Here is a 13550-nt window from a genome sequence, read left to right on the forward strand (position 1 = left end):
GATCATCCACTGAAAGGTCAACTGTGAGTCGAGTCTCACTTGATGGTACATACCAACAACAACAGCATAATCTGTTAAGGAGTCCTGGTGGTACCGTGGTTACATGTTGGGTTGTTAACTAAACGGTCAGCAGTTCAAATCCACCAGCTCTTTCATGGTAGAAAGATGAGGCTGTCTGTTCCCGTTAAGATTTATAGCCTTATGCATGCCAATATTTATTGCAGCTTTGTTCACAATAGCAAAGAGTTGGAAACAACCCAAGTGCCCATCAACAAATGAATGGATGGATAAGCTGTGGTATATTCACACGATGGAATATTATGCAGCACTGAAAAACAAAGAACTCATGAAATATTATACAAAATGGGTGACCATGGAGGACATTGTGCCAAGTGAAATATCTCAGTCACAGAAAGGCAAATACTGCATAGTGCCACTTTATAAAACAGGACTGACATGGGGATTGGGGGGAACCAAGAAAGAGGGGATAAATAATGTACCCGGCATTGAAACAGATGAGGGAAAGAACTATATAAAAGGAATATATGATTAGGTATTATTGGTATGACAAGAGTGCAGAATAAGAGCTGCGTAGTAAAGTGGACTTGGGTAGTGGAGTCTGTATAACAATGAAAGAACTTTTTTCCAAAGAAAAAAGCCAATTTGGGGTGGGGGTGCAAGGAGGAGAATGTACAACAATGAATGAGTGGAAGTCCAAATTCTCTATAAACTTTCATTAAAATCTCAATAAATAAAAAAAGAAAAAGATGAAATAGAACTCTTACATATTTTTAATCCTAATAAACTTACTGCAATGTAAAGAGAGAGGAGAAAAAAAAATATATAGCCTCAGGAATTGATAGAGGGTGACAGGCACTGGAACTAACTTGATGCAGCAGGCTTGGTTGAGGCTTAGTAGAATATTAAATGCACAACCACATTACCAAAATATTTGAAAGGGTGGAAGAATTATTAAAATGTGGCACAGATGCACAAAGTGAGCATGTGCTATTGGGGGAAGTGGTACTAATAAAATTTGTTTGAGGCAGGGTTGCCACAAACCCTCAGTTTAAAAAAAAATACAGTACTACAAAGTGCAGTCACGTGACGTGTGCTTTCGGATCTGAAATCACTACCATGAAAAGAGTGTGTTTTCAGTTGCTCTTCAAATGGTCGGTCACCACAATAGAGGGGGTTTGTGCTGTGCCTCCCATCAGATGGTTTTCCCGTCAGATTGTTGATCTTGTCACTGCTTTTGTCTCCTGCCAGGTGCAGCTCATCCACTATAACCATGAGTTATATACAAATGTCACAGAAGCTGCAAAGAGTCCAAACGGATTGGTGGTAGTTTCTATATTTATAAAAGTAAGTCTCTCGCATTCCTTCATTCTTCTCATCTCGCCAGTCCCACCCCACTTAGAAAGAATATTGGTTTACAGTGTCTGCTGGACGGACGGTGGACGTGAGAAATAGGAAAAGGGATGACTTTCATCTGTACCCAAATAAAGCACGGTGCTGTGAAGCCTCTTGGGAAAATAAAGCCTCCTTCCATGATGGGCACGAAACATGGGCTCCATTTCAGACCATCAGGCCCAAGACAGCTTCTGTCTCAGAACAGAAAGTGTACGAAGCCAGGTCCAGGGTCTGGCTTCAGATCCACCTGGAGCAGAGGGATCTAAGGCTGTGGTGGGAGGGGAGGCGCCCCTCAGGAATAGCCCCGCAGACTAATGGTCTCTCTTTCTGCTGCCCATTGGAAAAAAGAGAAGGAAAGAACTGTGAATGTGCCTCCCCTCCTGGCCCTGCAGGGTACCAGCCTCGAAGCTGCCCCCAAATCACTCTGAGGCTCTTTTCCTGGTTGCACACCCTCCGGCCTGAGCATTCCCAGGGAAAAGATAGCAAGGCTCCCCAGTACTAGCTTTATGACAGTCAAGCAGAACCCCGCAGTTCCTTCACAGTTCACAGCAGCAAATAAGATCTCCAGCCAAGCACATCATCATTTGTTTCAAAAAACTTTAGAGCATCTAATAAAAGTCAAATAACTTAAAAAAAAAAAAAAACACCCAACCATTTAGAACTCTGATCTGTAGGTCGAGCCTTTCTGGTCGTTCAAGTCCACTGTCATTTCTTCACTGCGGCTTCCAGCTTCAGAAACCCAGTGGTGAGTCAGCTAGAAGTGGGTTCTAACCCAGCAGCAATGAGTTTTCACATGTTAGGTGATATTCAGCAACAGAGGCAAAATATAAAGGATGAAAAGAAAAGAAAGATAAATTATCTTTGTCCTTGGGAAAAATAAAAAGCAAAAAGCAGTGCATGCATCACCGCACTAGCCCCTCTGGTTGTTTGGGTCTCACTTTAGAGGAAGTGTCCCCCATCAACACAACTGCAGGAGCTGAGCAGCAGCACCACAGAAGGCTTCCGGATGACATCACCACTCTGTGGTGACTGGGCCTCCAAGGCAGCCCTGGGGCATTGCTCCCTCCCTCTCCCCAACCCATCTCTCTTTGCATCAGGCATTTCACTCAGCCCGGTCAGCCCTCTCCAGACCCCACACCTCCCTACAGTTTCTTTCTCCTGTGATCCAGGCAGCCCGGGATTGGACAGGGAGATCTGTAACATCTTGCTGCCCATGGACACTGCCAAGCACAAACTTCTCTGGCTTGTCTATAGCAAAGAAAGAAAGAAAGGGGCATCTGGCCAGCGGAGCATGTTTAGGCTGTCACACTTTCTTCACACCTGATGTGACATCAAAAAAGAGACTGTTGCTAGCACAGATCCTGCCCTGTACCTGCTCCAGAGAACCTGACACACCACAAACCCTACAGTAAAGCCCAGTGAATTCCTGAATGCCAGACACCTTGAGGTCTAATTTCCGTGTATTTTATCATTTAATCCTAACAAATGTAGGGGGTGGGCATTAGTTATCATCATGCTTGGAAAGATGGAGGGTCTACAAAGGAGAAGACCACTAAGGAGATGTGTTGACATGGTGCCTTCAGCAATGGGCTCTAGCGTGTCAGTGATGATGAGGATGGCACAGGAGAGGGCGGTGTTCAGGTCAGCTGTGAGTCAGACTTGATGGCATCTAACAACACCACCAACAATTTTTTAGGGAAGTAGCTGAAAATCCACCCAAGTTCAAGAAGTTCATCAAAATGCATCTGAGGGATCCAAGGTTTGCCTGACTTTGATACTGATGACTTCATCCCCACTATGTGGTATTATTGTTGGATGACACTGAGTTGATTATAACTCGTGTTGCTGCTGTTGTTCGGTGCCATCAAAGAGACTACAACCCATAGCTGCCCTTTGAACCTCAGATCCAAACTCAGCCTGTCTTGAGCCATCCTCACAATCTCCAATACCCTTAAACTCACTGCTACCCTCACTGTGTCAACCCATCTAGTGGACGGTCATCCTCTCTTTCTCTGACTCCCACCTCTGCCTGCATGTTGTATTTTTCCAAGGACTGGGTCCTCCTGACAACACTCCCAAAGGGTGAGAGATGAGGTGACCCCATGTGGCATTGCAGAACTGTCCCCTAGATATTTTCAGGCTGTCATCTTTATCGAAGCAGATCTACACATCTTCTTCCTGTGGAGCCTGTGAGTGGGCTGGAACTCTCAACCTTTTGATTGGCAGCCAAGCACTTGAGTATGTGCTACAAGGATGTTACTCACATCATAGACCTCCCCAAACTAAGAGGAAATCATTGAGGGGGGAAAGAAGGAAAGCCACGTTTTCCAAGCCCTCTTTCCCGTGTTGTCCTCAAGCACAAAACAGACTCATAGCCCGAGGTGAATATCAGTGATGTCAGTGACATGGATAACCTGCTGAGTTCAGTCCGGTCACATGCTCTGTTGTGAAGCCTGCAGAGCTCTTGCCATGGCCCATCATGCAGCAGAGCTCACCTGGTTCTCGGCCAGAATTTGGGAGAGTCAGAGGGAAGGTGTCAGATGTTCCCTGAGTGACTCCCACGCACCAGGCTGGCCCATCCCAAGCAGTCCTTGTCTTTTAGAGGATTTCTCAGCCTCAGTACTTGGCTTTGTCTCACTTTGCTCAAAGCTCCTGAGTCAGAGAAAGTCATCCTAGAAGTGCAGGCACGTTACAGCTGACAGGATGATTGATAAGCCAAGAAAGCAACCCCCTCAACAGCCAGGCTACTGGCTTGTTTCCCAACCTTTTACAGAAACGCTCGCTCCGCCGAGATCACTGGCCGGCGGTCCACACTCCTTCCTCCCTCCCTGTGGGTGGCTAGGAGGCGCTTAGGCCCCAGACCGTGAGGTCAGTGAAAGGATGGAGACTCGCTCCTGCTTCTTCCCAGGCCCAGCTGGCTGCTAGCGATGCTCCAGGTCTTTCCCTGAGCCAACTTGAAGGTTGCTGGCTACAACTCAAAATAAGCCACAACGCTTCTATCTGTGTCCAATGTAATCAACTCCCAGCTGTTCCAAACAGCAAGTTATCCCAGCTTGGACTTGCCAATCCTTCCTTCCGAAGGCTGGCTGAATGGAAGAATGGAGCTAGTCCTCTGCTAGGCACTGGTACACTGAACTGAAATGAGCAAAGGCTTGGTCTCTGAGGGTGCACAGTGCTTGACCTCCCCTTCCCCTCCTGACGTTTCTACCTACAGGCAGCTCCCAGCAAGCAGACAGAACCAAGCGATGCGCAGTCCAACACGTAGGTCAGCTGAGCCCCACCATCACCCTCATCACACCCTGTGCCACCCAAGAATGGAGAACTGTGGGCCAAAGGCGAGAGAGAGCTCTGTTTATCTGTGGTGTTTATGTATCTCTCTGCTCAACTAATCCTCCACCCTTTCTGTGGCCACAGGGAACCAAGATCTGGCTGTAATTGCTGTTCAATCACACGCCATTAACTTCTCACTTAAGCTCACTTATACCAAGTACATATTTTATCCTCTCACCCACACAGCCAACACACCAAAACCCACAAATCATCTGCGTGCGCTTTAGAAAATTTTCCATGTTTTGTTAATCAGTTCGGAAGGGTCCGGTCCCAGCCTCAGCACTGTTCAGACTCCCCAGGTTCCAGGAGCCCAAGGCACTCAATTAAGGGACATGGCAGATTCCACGCCCATCAGGATGGCCTGTCACTGGCTCTTTTTTCATGAAGATGTGCCAGCACAAACAGGAAGCTTCAGGCTGCCTTTTAAATGGCTAGAGTCAATGTTGAGCCTGGCACTGATGCTTCCAGGGGACAGCAAGTGTTGAGTTTGGGCTTTGCTCTATTGAACTGACTTTTACTTCCACCAAGTACTGTCACCCTCCCAAGCTCTACATGGTGTGCATCTCACCAAAACACATCCAGGAAACTACGCGAGAAAGAGAAACAGATGGAGAGAAAATAAACAGTCTGTGCTTTCTCCAAACTCGAAATTACCTGTTGCTTATCTAATAATAATAATCATCTGCTGCAATTTTCCCAACCTTCAGAATAAATCAGATTTAAAATGTTGATGTGTCACAACATCCGATTAGCAGCTGAGGCGTAAATTGCAGAGCTGAGCAGGTAGGAGAAGGGTGATTGGGATGAACAATGTGGAACCTTGGGAAAGGGTGTGTTAAAAGGGAGTTGTTAAGAAAACAGCGTACACTGGTCTGTGGGGGAACCTCACGTATTCCAAACGGTGGTTCTCAGCTGAATCCTCTGGAAGCTTGGTTTGTTCTCCCAGAGACTGAACATGGGGGAATGAGGGCATGGGCAAAGAAGGTAAATTTTTCCCTTACCATCTGGTGACATAAAAGGCATTAAGTATTGGCTGACTCGATGGGTATATGAATGGCTGCATAGATGGGGTAGATGGATGGATATCAGGATGAAAAAGTAATTGAATGATTTGATTTGTGATATATTCAATTCCCATAATGATAGGCAGTAAAATAACACATTTCTGTATTCTAATAGACTATTTTTTTTAATCTGACCATGTCTTTGTTTTGTGTATTCATTTCCTCTCATTCTCTGCTTATCTAAATAGCACACCTCGTAACATGTCACTCCCTACCCTTGGCTTAAAAATCTTTGATGGATCCTTATGCCCACAGAATAAAGTTTCAATATTTAAAAATTCAAAACCTGACATGCTTTAGTTCTTAACCTCCTTTCCATCCTCGCCTCCCATCCTTCTCCCATATCCTCAGCTCCAACTACATACTAAAACAGTACAGTGACTAGGCCTTTGTCCTCCATCGACTTGTGTGTACATAGCCTCTGTCTTCACCATTTTTCTTTGCCCTTCTCCCTTCACAATGCTACCACTGAAGCACATTGTTCGCTTCCCCTCATCCTTCAAGATTCAGCTAATGTCTTAGGTCCTGACTGGGTTGTGCTTCCTCTGATACCATCATTCTGCCATAACTCTGACGAAGTCTGATGGTGCAACAGCTAAACCCTTGACTACTAATCAAAAGGTTGAGGGTCCAAATTTTCAAACTCATCCAATAACTCTACCCGAATAAAACTTGGCAATGTGCTTCTAGAGATTGTCAACAAGGAAATCCTGGGGGATAGTTTTACTCTGTCAAGGCTCATTGCTGTGAGTCAGATTCACCCAAGAATAATCGTCACACTCTCAACTCTGCGTTATAACCATCTGCCTCCTTGTCTGTCTCCCTTCTTATACTGGGCCTTTCTTGAGACCAGGATCTATATCTTCCATCTCCAAATTTTAGTGTTTGGCACATGGCAGCCCTTAACAAATATGAATGACTATGTAGATGCATTGAGGTGGTGTTTATTCTGGAACAATACTGTGCAGACATTAATATTTTCTTTTTTGCTTCTCCCTAGGTTTCTGATTCATCAAACCCATTTCTTAATCGAATGCTCAACAGAGATACTATCACAAGAATAACATATAAAAGTAAGTTTGGTTCCATTTCCATCCAGCAACTATTCAAGAAACATTAGTCCGGCCTCAAGGCAGGAAGCCAGAACTGATGATCTCTGAGGGTCCCTTTCAGCTTCATGAGCCTTTAATTCTGTAAAAAGTCACTGTGGAGTGTCAGGGTTGGCTGTGAAGCAGCTCATCTCAAATGCGAGTCCCCAGGGTGCCTTTGTCATCCCCGCCTGTCTAAGGCAGTAATGATTATGATGATGGTGGTCATCGTTAGCCCCGGATTGTTAATGAGCCCACGTGTCAGCTGGCTCCCATTTGGGGCTTTGCCAATTATATGATTGGAAATGCTTCCAGTAGGTACTTGGGGTCCAACCTTAACACTTGCAGAGGCCCTCGGGCAGACTAGAATTCCCTGTCCATGCCTCACATCCGCTTCCGGGTGCAAACAAGAGGATGTCTCTATGCATTCCCACAGGGCACCTAGTCTTCCAGAGATCCTACTCCGTTCTCTTGGGGTCCTTGAGGGCGTTTATCCCCAATCTCCCTAAGCAGAAAAGAGAACACATTGATGCCGTCCAGTCGGGTCAAAGTTGAAAGGGGATAAGAAAGAGTGAGTCCAGAAGCTGCAGGATTTGCAAAAGAGCACAGATCAAAAGATGAAATAGACTGGAACAGAAGAAGCAGTTATCCGTATAGAAGTGAGCAGGAAAGTAGTTGTGACCTTATTTCTGAGGAAAACACTTCCCCACTTTGAGCCTCTCTTTCCTCTTCTGCAAAATGAAGAAGTTGAACTTCAATGGGTCAAAGGTCTTTCTAGGTCTAGGATTCTGAATCAAGTGGTAGGTGAATAATGATTTCAGCAAACATTAGAAACCACATGGAAACTATTCTAATGCTGCAGAATCCCTCAACGTGACGTTCACTAACTAAGGATCTTCTTGTTCCCATTTCTTCTGCCTCGCATGATGCTGTCTGTGTAAAAGATAACGTGAGGGTTTGCAGGTCTCACCTGTAAAAAGCTGCTTAAGGGAGAGAATGGAGGGTATCCATTTAGCAAACTTCCAGAAGCACAGAGCACATGCATTCATTCATTTCACAAACTTCCACAAGCTTCCAAAAATGCAAAGATAAGCTAGACGCTGTCCTTACCCACCAGCCCTCACAGCTTCATCCCTTCCATATGGAGAGGTGAGGAGAGGGTGATGAATGAGCCCGGAGAGTTACACTCTGCTGAGACAGACATCACCCAGAAGAATGAATTAAGTTGTCTCCAAAATCACCCCACCCTCCACCATCAGTATTCTGGTGGCGCTCTCTCCAACTGCACGCTTAGATTGCTCAGCTAAGGGAGATATTTCTGTCTCTTGTGTAAATAGCACATTTTAGAACTGCCCATAAAAGGTTATTATTCTTTTAACTTTTTTATTAAAAAAAAGAAGCATGAAAATTAAATAAAATGTTTTCAAATTTGCAGCTTAAAAGCTGTGAAAAGCCGTGAAATCTCACATTCAAGCCCCCACATACAGCCTAACAGATTGCCGGCTTCAGAGTCACTTGTTGGTGGCACCTTCGTCCCCTCCCCACCCCCGAACTGGCCTGATTAATATTAGGTGATGTGGCTGCTGCCCAAGGTGACAGACTCGACTCCGTACACCAGGAGGGGGGCCTCTCTCCTCACCAGGAATGGAGTAAAATCTCATAGAGGCTAAAGAGTCAAGGTGGCAGATCTCATTGGGACCAATGATGAATGGCAGTTTGGTTACCAAGGAAAACTTCTACCTCAAAGGAGAGATCCCTGTTTATTGCTACCCCATGGGAACATACACAGACTATCATTAAAGCACAAGGCCTCCATTCATTCACTCAAATATTTATTGAGTGGCTGCTAACTGCCAAGAAGTAGAGGGATCAATAGAATGTTTCCTGTCCTTACAATCTGGTCAGAGACACCAATATATCACAGCATCCCGTACAGAATAAAGTAACAAGTAAACTATTATAAACATGAATGGAACCCTTTGAGATGGCAGAAAAGAGAATTACCAGCTCTGCTTGGGATTATATGCAGAGGGGGCGCGATACAGGTGCTATTCAAAGAAAGATTGTATAAATTACTATTGTCTATTGGGGCTGGGTAATAAAGAAAAAAAGAAGGAAGGAAAGGAGGCAGAAGAGAGTGAGGAAGGGATGGAGCAAAGGGAGATGGATGGAAGAAAAGAAAGGAGGATTGTTCCGAGTCAAGGGAACAGAAGGGACTATGAAGAATTCAAAGGGAAGATTCTACCTTGGGCATCTCTTTATCTCAGAGCCTAATACAATACCTGAGTTACCAGAGAAAAAGTATTCTCCTGCATTATCAGAGAATTATCTGAAGAGCCATGATGTCAGTTGGAAGACTAAGGTGCGCCTAATTCAGGCCATGGTCTTTTCAGTTACTTGTTATATATCTGAGAGCTGGATGATGAATATGTACAACAGAAGAAGAATTGGTGCCTTTGAGTCATGGTGTTGGAGAAAAGAACTGAATCTCCCATGGACTCCCAAAAGAAGGAACAGGTGGTATACCTTGGAAAAGGTGCAGCCAGAGTGTTCCTTGGAGACAAGGATGACCAAGGTTCATCTCTTATATTTTGGACGTGTTTCTAGGAGAGGCTATTCCTTGGAAAGGGATATCATGCTTGGAAGGGTGGCAGGTCAGTGAAAGAGAGGAAGACATCCATCAAGATGGATTGACATGGCGAGGGCAGCAATGAGCTTAAGTGTATCAGAGGTAGTGAAGATGGCACAGGATAGGACAAGACTCAGGTCTGTTGTTCAGAGTCGCTATGAGTCTTACTCAACTTGACAGCACTTAATAACGACAACAGGTCAGTAGTGACCAGGCAGAAGAAATAATAGGACAGATGTTCAGGAACCAATCTTGATGCTTCTGGGCTCAAGCTTGTGTGCTCTAGGCAGGCAGATATCTTTGAAAATAATGTCCTCACATTATTTCTAAAGACACACCCCTACAAACGCAAACAGAAGGCACTGGAGCATGTCCTCTGCCTCTGCAATGGAGCCTGGCAGGGCCAGAGGAAAAGCTAGAGACTCTGACCTGCACGGGGCTCAGGACTGCTCTGGGCCCCTAATAACGGGCATTTTGTGCTCTTAGGCTCCGTCCTAGAATAATCACATAGTCAAAGGGAATAACACAGCCTTATCACATACCCAGAGGGAGTGACACAGCAGGGATAATGATGACCTGATCCATGGGAATGACTTAGACTCATGCTATGCCCAAGACACCGGCAGGAAAGGATTGATTTGCTCAGCAGGAAACCCAAAGCACTGTTACCTCTGGCTAAATATCCCAAGGCATCAAGAGGTGGCTGGTGGCTAGTCGAGGAGTTTCACTCAGTAGCACAGTCACAGTGAGGATTTCCTCCCAGTTGGTGGCTCTGTGGAGGCAGCAGGGCACGCTGGCATCAGCCAGTGCATTCAGGTGACACAAAGACAATGCCACCTGCTCAGTGGCACCTCTCAGGACAACCTAAGATTGCACGCTGTCCACCCACCCTGACTAGCTGGTGCCACCCGGACCTCACCCTGACAGCCATGTACGTCCCTCATCCTGTTGATACCAGGATGGCATCACAGCCTAACTTCAGTGGCCCCAGCTCACTCAGATGCTGGATTCATTCCACAGCATGCCGAGCTTCAGAAACACAGAGGTGACGCCAACTCAGGATTCCCCACATCCCAGCTCTGTGCTAAGTGCTGTGTCTGCCTGCAGCACCTTATCTAGTGCTTACAAAGCACCTACCTCCAAAGTAGATCATTGTTAGTTATCCCTAGTTGTGAAGTCATTTGGCCAAAGACACACAGTGAAAAAATGTCCGCATGTTGTTGTTGTTGTTGTTATGTGCCGTCAAGTCGTTTGCGACTCATAGCGACCCTAGGCACAACAGCCCTAAACCCTGCTCTATCCTGCGCCAACCACACTGCCTCTGACACACCCATCCCGATTACCCCAGTCACCGAATCAATCCATCTCATGCAGGGTCTTCCCCTCCTGCACTGTCTCTCCACCCTCCCAAGCATGATGTCCCTCTCCAAGGACCCGTCCCTCCTGGCAATATGTCCAAAGTATATCAGACGAAGCCCCGGAATCCTTGCCTCCAAGGAGTAGCTTGGTTTAATCCTCTCCAAGATGAATCTGTTTGTTTTCCTGGCAGTCCATGGTACATTCAGTACTCTTCTCCAGCACCACAGCTCAAAAGCATCCACTCTCCTTCTGTCCTCCCTAGTCATTGTCCAACTCTCTGATGCATAACAAGCGATTGCAAAGACCATGGCCTGTATCAGGCGCACCTTAGTCTCCAGCGAGACACCGTTGCTCCTGAGTACTTTAGAGAGGTCCCTAACAACAGACTTTCCCATCGTGATACGCTTTTTGATTTCCTGACTGCTGGTGCCAAGAATGTTGACAGTGGAGCTGAGCAAACTGAAGCTGTGAACACTCTCAATCTCTTCGTCATCCATCCTGATGCTGCCAATTGGTCCAGTGGTGAGAATCTTTGTCTTCTTGACATTGAGCCTCAGTCCATACTGAAGGCTGCAGTCCTTGACCCTTCGCAGCAAGTGCATGAGATCCTCCTCAGTTTCAGCAAGCAGGATTGTGTCATCTGCATAACGGAGATTGTTAATAGATCTTCCACCAATCCTGATGCCACAATTCTCCTCATAAAGCCCAGCCTCTCAGATAATCTGCTCTGCATACATGTTGAAAAGGTATGGAGACAGGATGCACCCCTGGAGTACACCCTTCCCAATTTTGAACCATGCAGTGTTACCCTGCTCTGTTCTGACTACTGCCTCTTGGTCCAAGTATAGGTTTCGCATATAGGTCATCAGTATCTCCATGATCAGCAAGCATCCAACCAAAAACTTTAATAACAAATCAGAGTGGCTCAGCTAGAGATCTTCAGGTCAGCTGGAATGTCCTGAGTCCACATGACTCATTTTTCTTGGATCAGGAGGAATAGGGCAAATACTCAAGTACTTCTCATGATGGAGCTCAGACCTATGTAAGATTGCTTTCGGTCTAGGCTTGAAGCATACTCACTGTCACTTGCCTCCACTTCCCAGTGGCCAAAAGGAGTGTTGTAGCAAATGTCAACGTCCTCTTGTGTCAAGACAAGAGTGAACGTTTGCTAAGCAAACATCTGCTCTCTGATGGCAGGACAGCAAGTGTTCCAACCCAGATCCTCCCGTGTCCATCCTGTGCCCTGTCTTCCTGAGCAAGTGCCCTCCCTCACGTGCAAGGAAAGCTGAACTGTGAGGTTTCAATCGTCGCTGGAATGCTGATACTTTCAACACCATCACACTTGTCAGCATGCTTTTCTCAATTTCAATTTAGGTTCCATTTGAAGAGCCATCGCTATTAGCATTTTCTTCCACTCAGAAGGGTTATCAATCACCCATCGCACTTGTGGACTCTGTGACAGTTCACGTTCATCCCAGCCTAAGTTTTCTGCACCTCCTGCCTGTCCTTTGGCACAGGATTGCTAGCAGAAACCAGTGTCATTCAGAGGGATACAGTGGCGCTGTTGTTGGCAAACACCAAAATGAGAAAGGATACAGATTAGTTCTAGATGGAGGCCCATCTGCCCTTTGTAGACCCTTGTCATGATAAGCCAATGTAAGACTTAGAGCAGAATATGGCATTTCTTAATGAAAGACTCACTCTGGTTTCTAGGTTGAGAATAGATTAGAGAGACAGGGTGAAAGTCAGAAGATGATTGTAACAATTCAAATATGAGATAATGTTGATATAACTGGGCTGTGGGATGGTTCTCTTAGGGGGTTCCCTTCCACACCTCCACATACATCCTCCCTCATGCTTAGCCCCTCACTTCTGAAGCAGCTCTCTGGCCCTGCATGGGAAGGATTTTTCCCTCTTCTGGGCTAGACTCTGCCTGGTTTGAATCTATTTCAGCTTTATGGTTCTGTGTTTCATTCATCTAATTTATTCAACAGATGTTTATCAAGCCACTATATTGTGCTAGTTACTATTCAAGTTGTTTGGGACCCACCAGTGAATAAAAAAAACAAATTAAAACCTCTATCCTTTGGGAAGTTTATATTCTAATAAGGGTAACACAATAAGCAACAGATAGAACAAACAGTAAAATACATTTGAATGTCTCGTGTGCTACAGGAGTAAAAATGTGGGGAAAGATTAGAAAAATCAAGGTTAGAGAGAAAAGTGAAATTTCTAAGTAATTCAGTCAAGGATAATATTCATTAAGAAGATGCAAACTTCTACCCCTTGAATGTCGTTGTTTTGTTGTTGTTGTTGTTGTTGTTGTTGTTATGGAGTCAGAACTTAACTATAGGTGACCCTCTTGCAGGTTTTCAGAGGCAGTAAACTGCATGGGTGGAGATTCCCCATCTTTCTCCCATGGAGCAGCTGGTAGATTTGAACTGTGTACCTTGGCAGTACAGTTCCTTACCACTAAGCCACATAGAAATACAAGATAATTGACGCCTTTGAGCCTTTGAGCTGTGGTGCTGGAGAAGAGTATTGAATGTACCATGGACTGCCAAGAAAACAAACAGATTCATCGTAGAGAGGATTAAACCAGGCTGATCCTTGGAGGCAAGGATTCTGGGGCTTTGTCTGACATACTTTGGACATGTTGTAAGGAGA

General features: G+C 45.6%; 1 protein-coding gene across 2 annotated transcripts in view; it reads left to right on the plus strand.

The window, feature by feature from the left end:
- Positions 1-13550, plus strand: part of CA10 (carbonic anhydrase X) — a 675672-nt gene that overhangs the window by 640010 nt on the left and 22112 nt on the right. For both annotated transcript variants that reach the window (XM_006889272.1, XM_006889271.1), the window contains 2 exons: positions 1270-1365; positions 6808-6880. In XM_006889272.1, coding sequence (XP_006889334.1) covers positions 1270-1365; positions 6808-6880 — 169 coding nt within the window. The remainder of the gene's footprint in view (positions 1-1269; positions 1366-6807; positions 6881-13550) is intronic.

The sequence above is a fragment of the Elephantulus edwardii genome, unplaced genomic scaffold (assembly GCF_000299155.1).
Source record: "Elephantulus edwardii isolate Elephantulus edwardi_28Jun2011 unplaced genomic scaffold, EleEdw1.0 scaffold00077, whole genome shotgun sequence".
NCBI classification, from domain to species: Eukaryota; Metazoa; Chordata; class Mammalia; order Macroscelidea; family Macroscelididae; genus Elephantulus; species Elephantulus edwardii.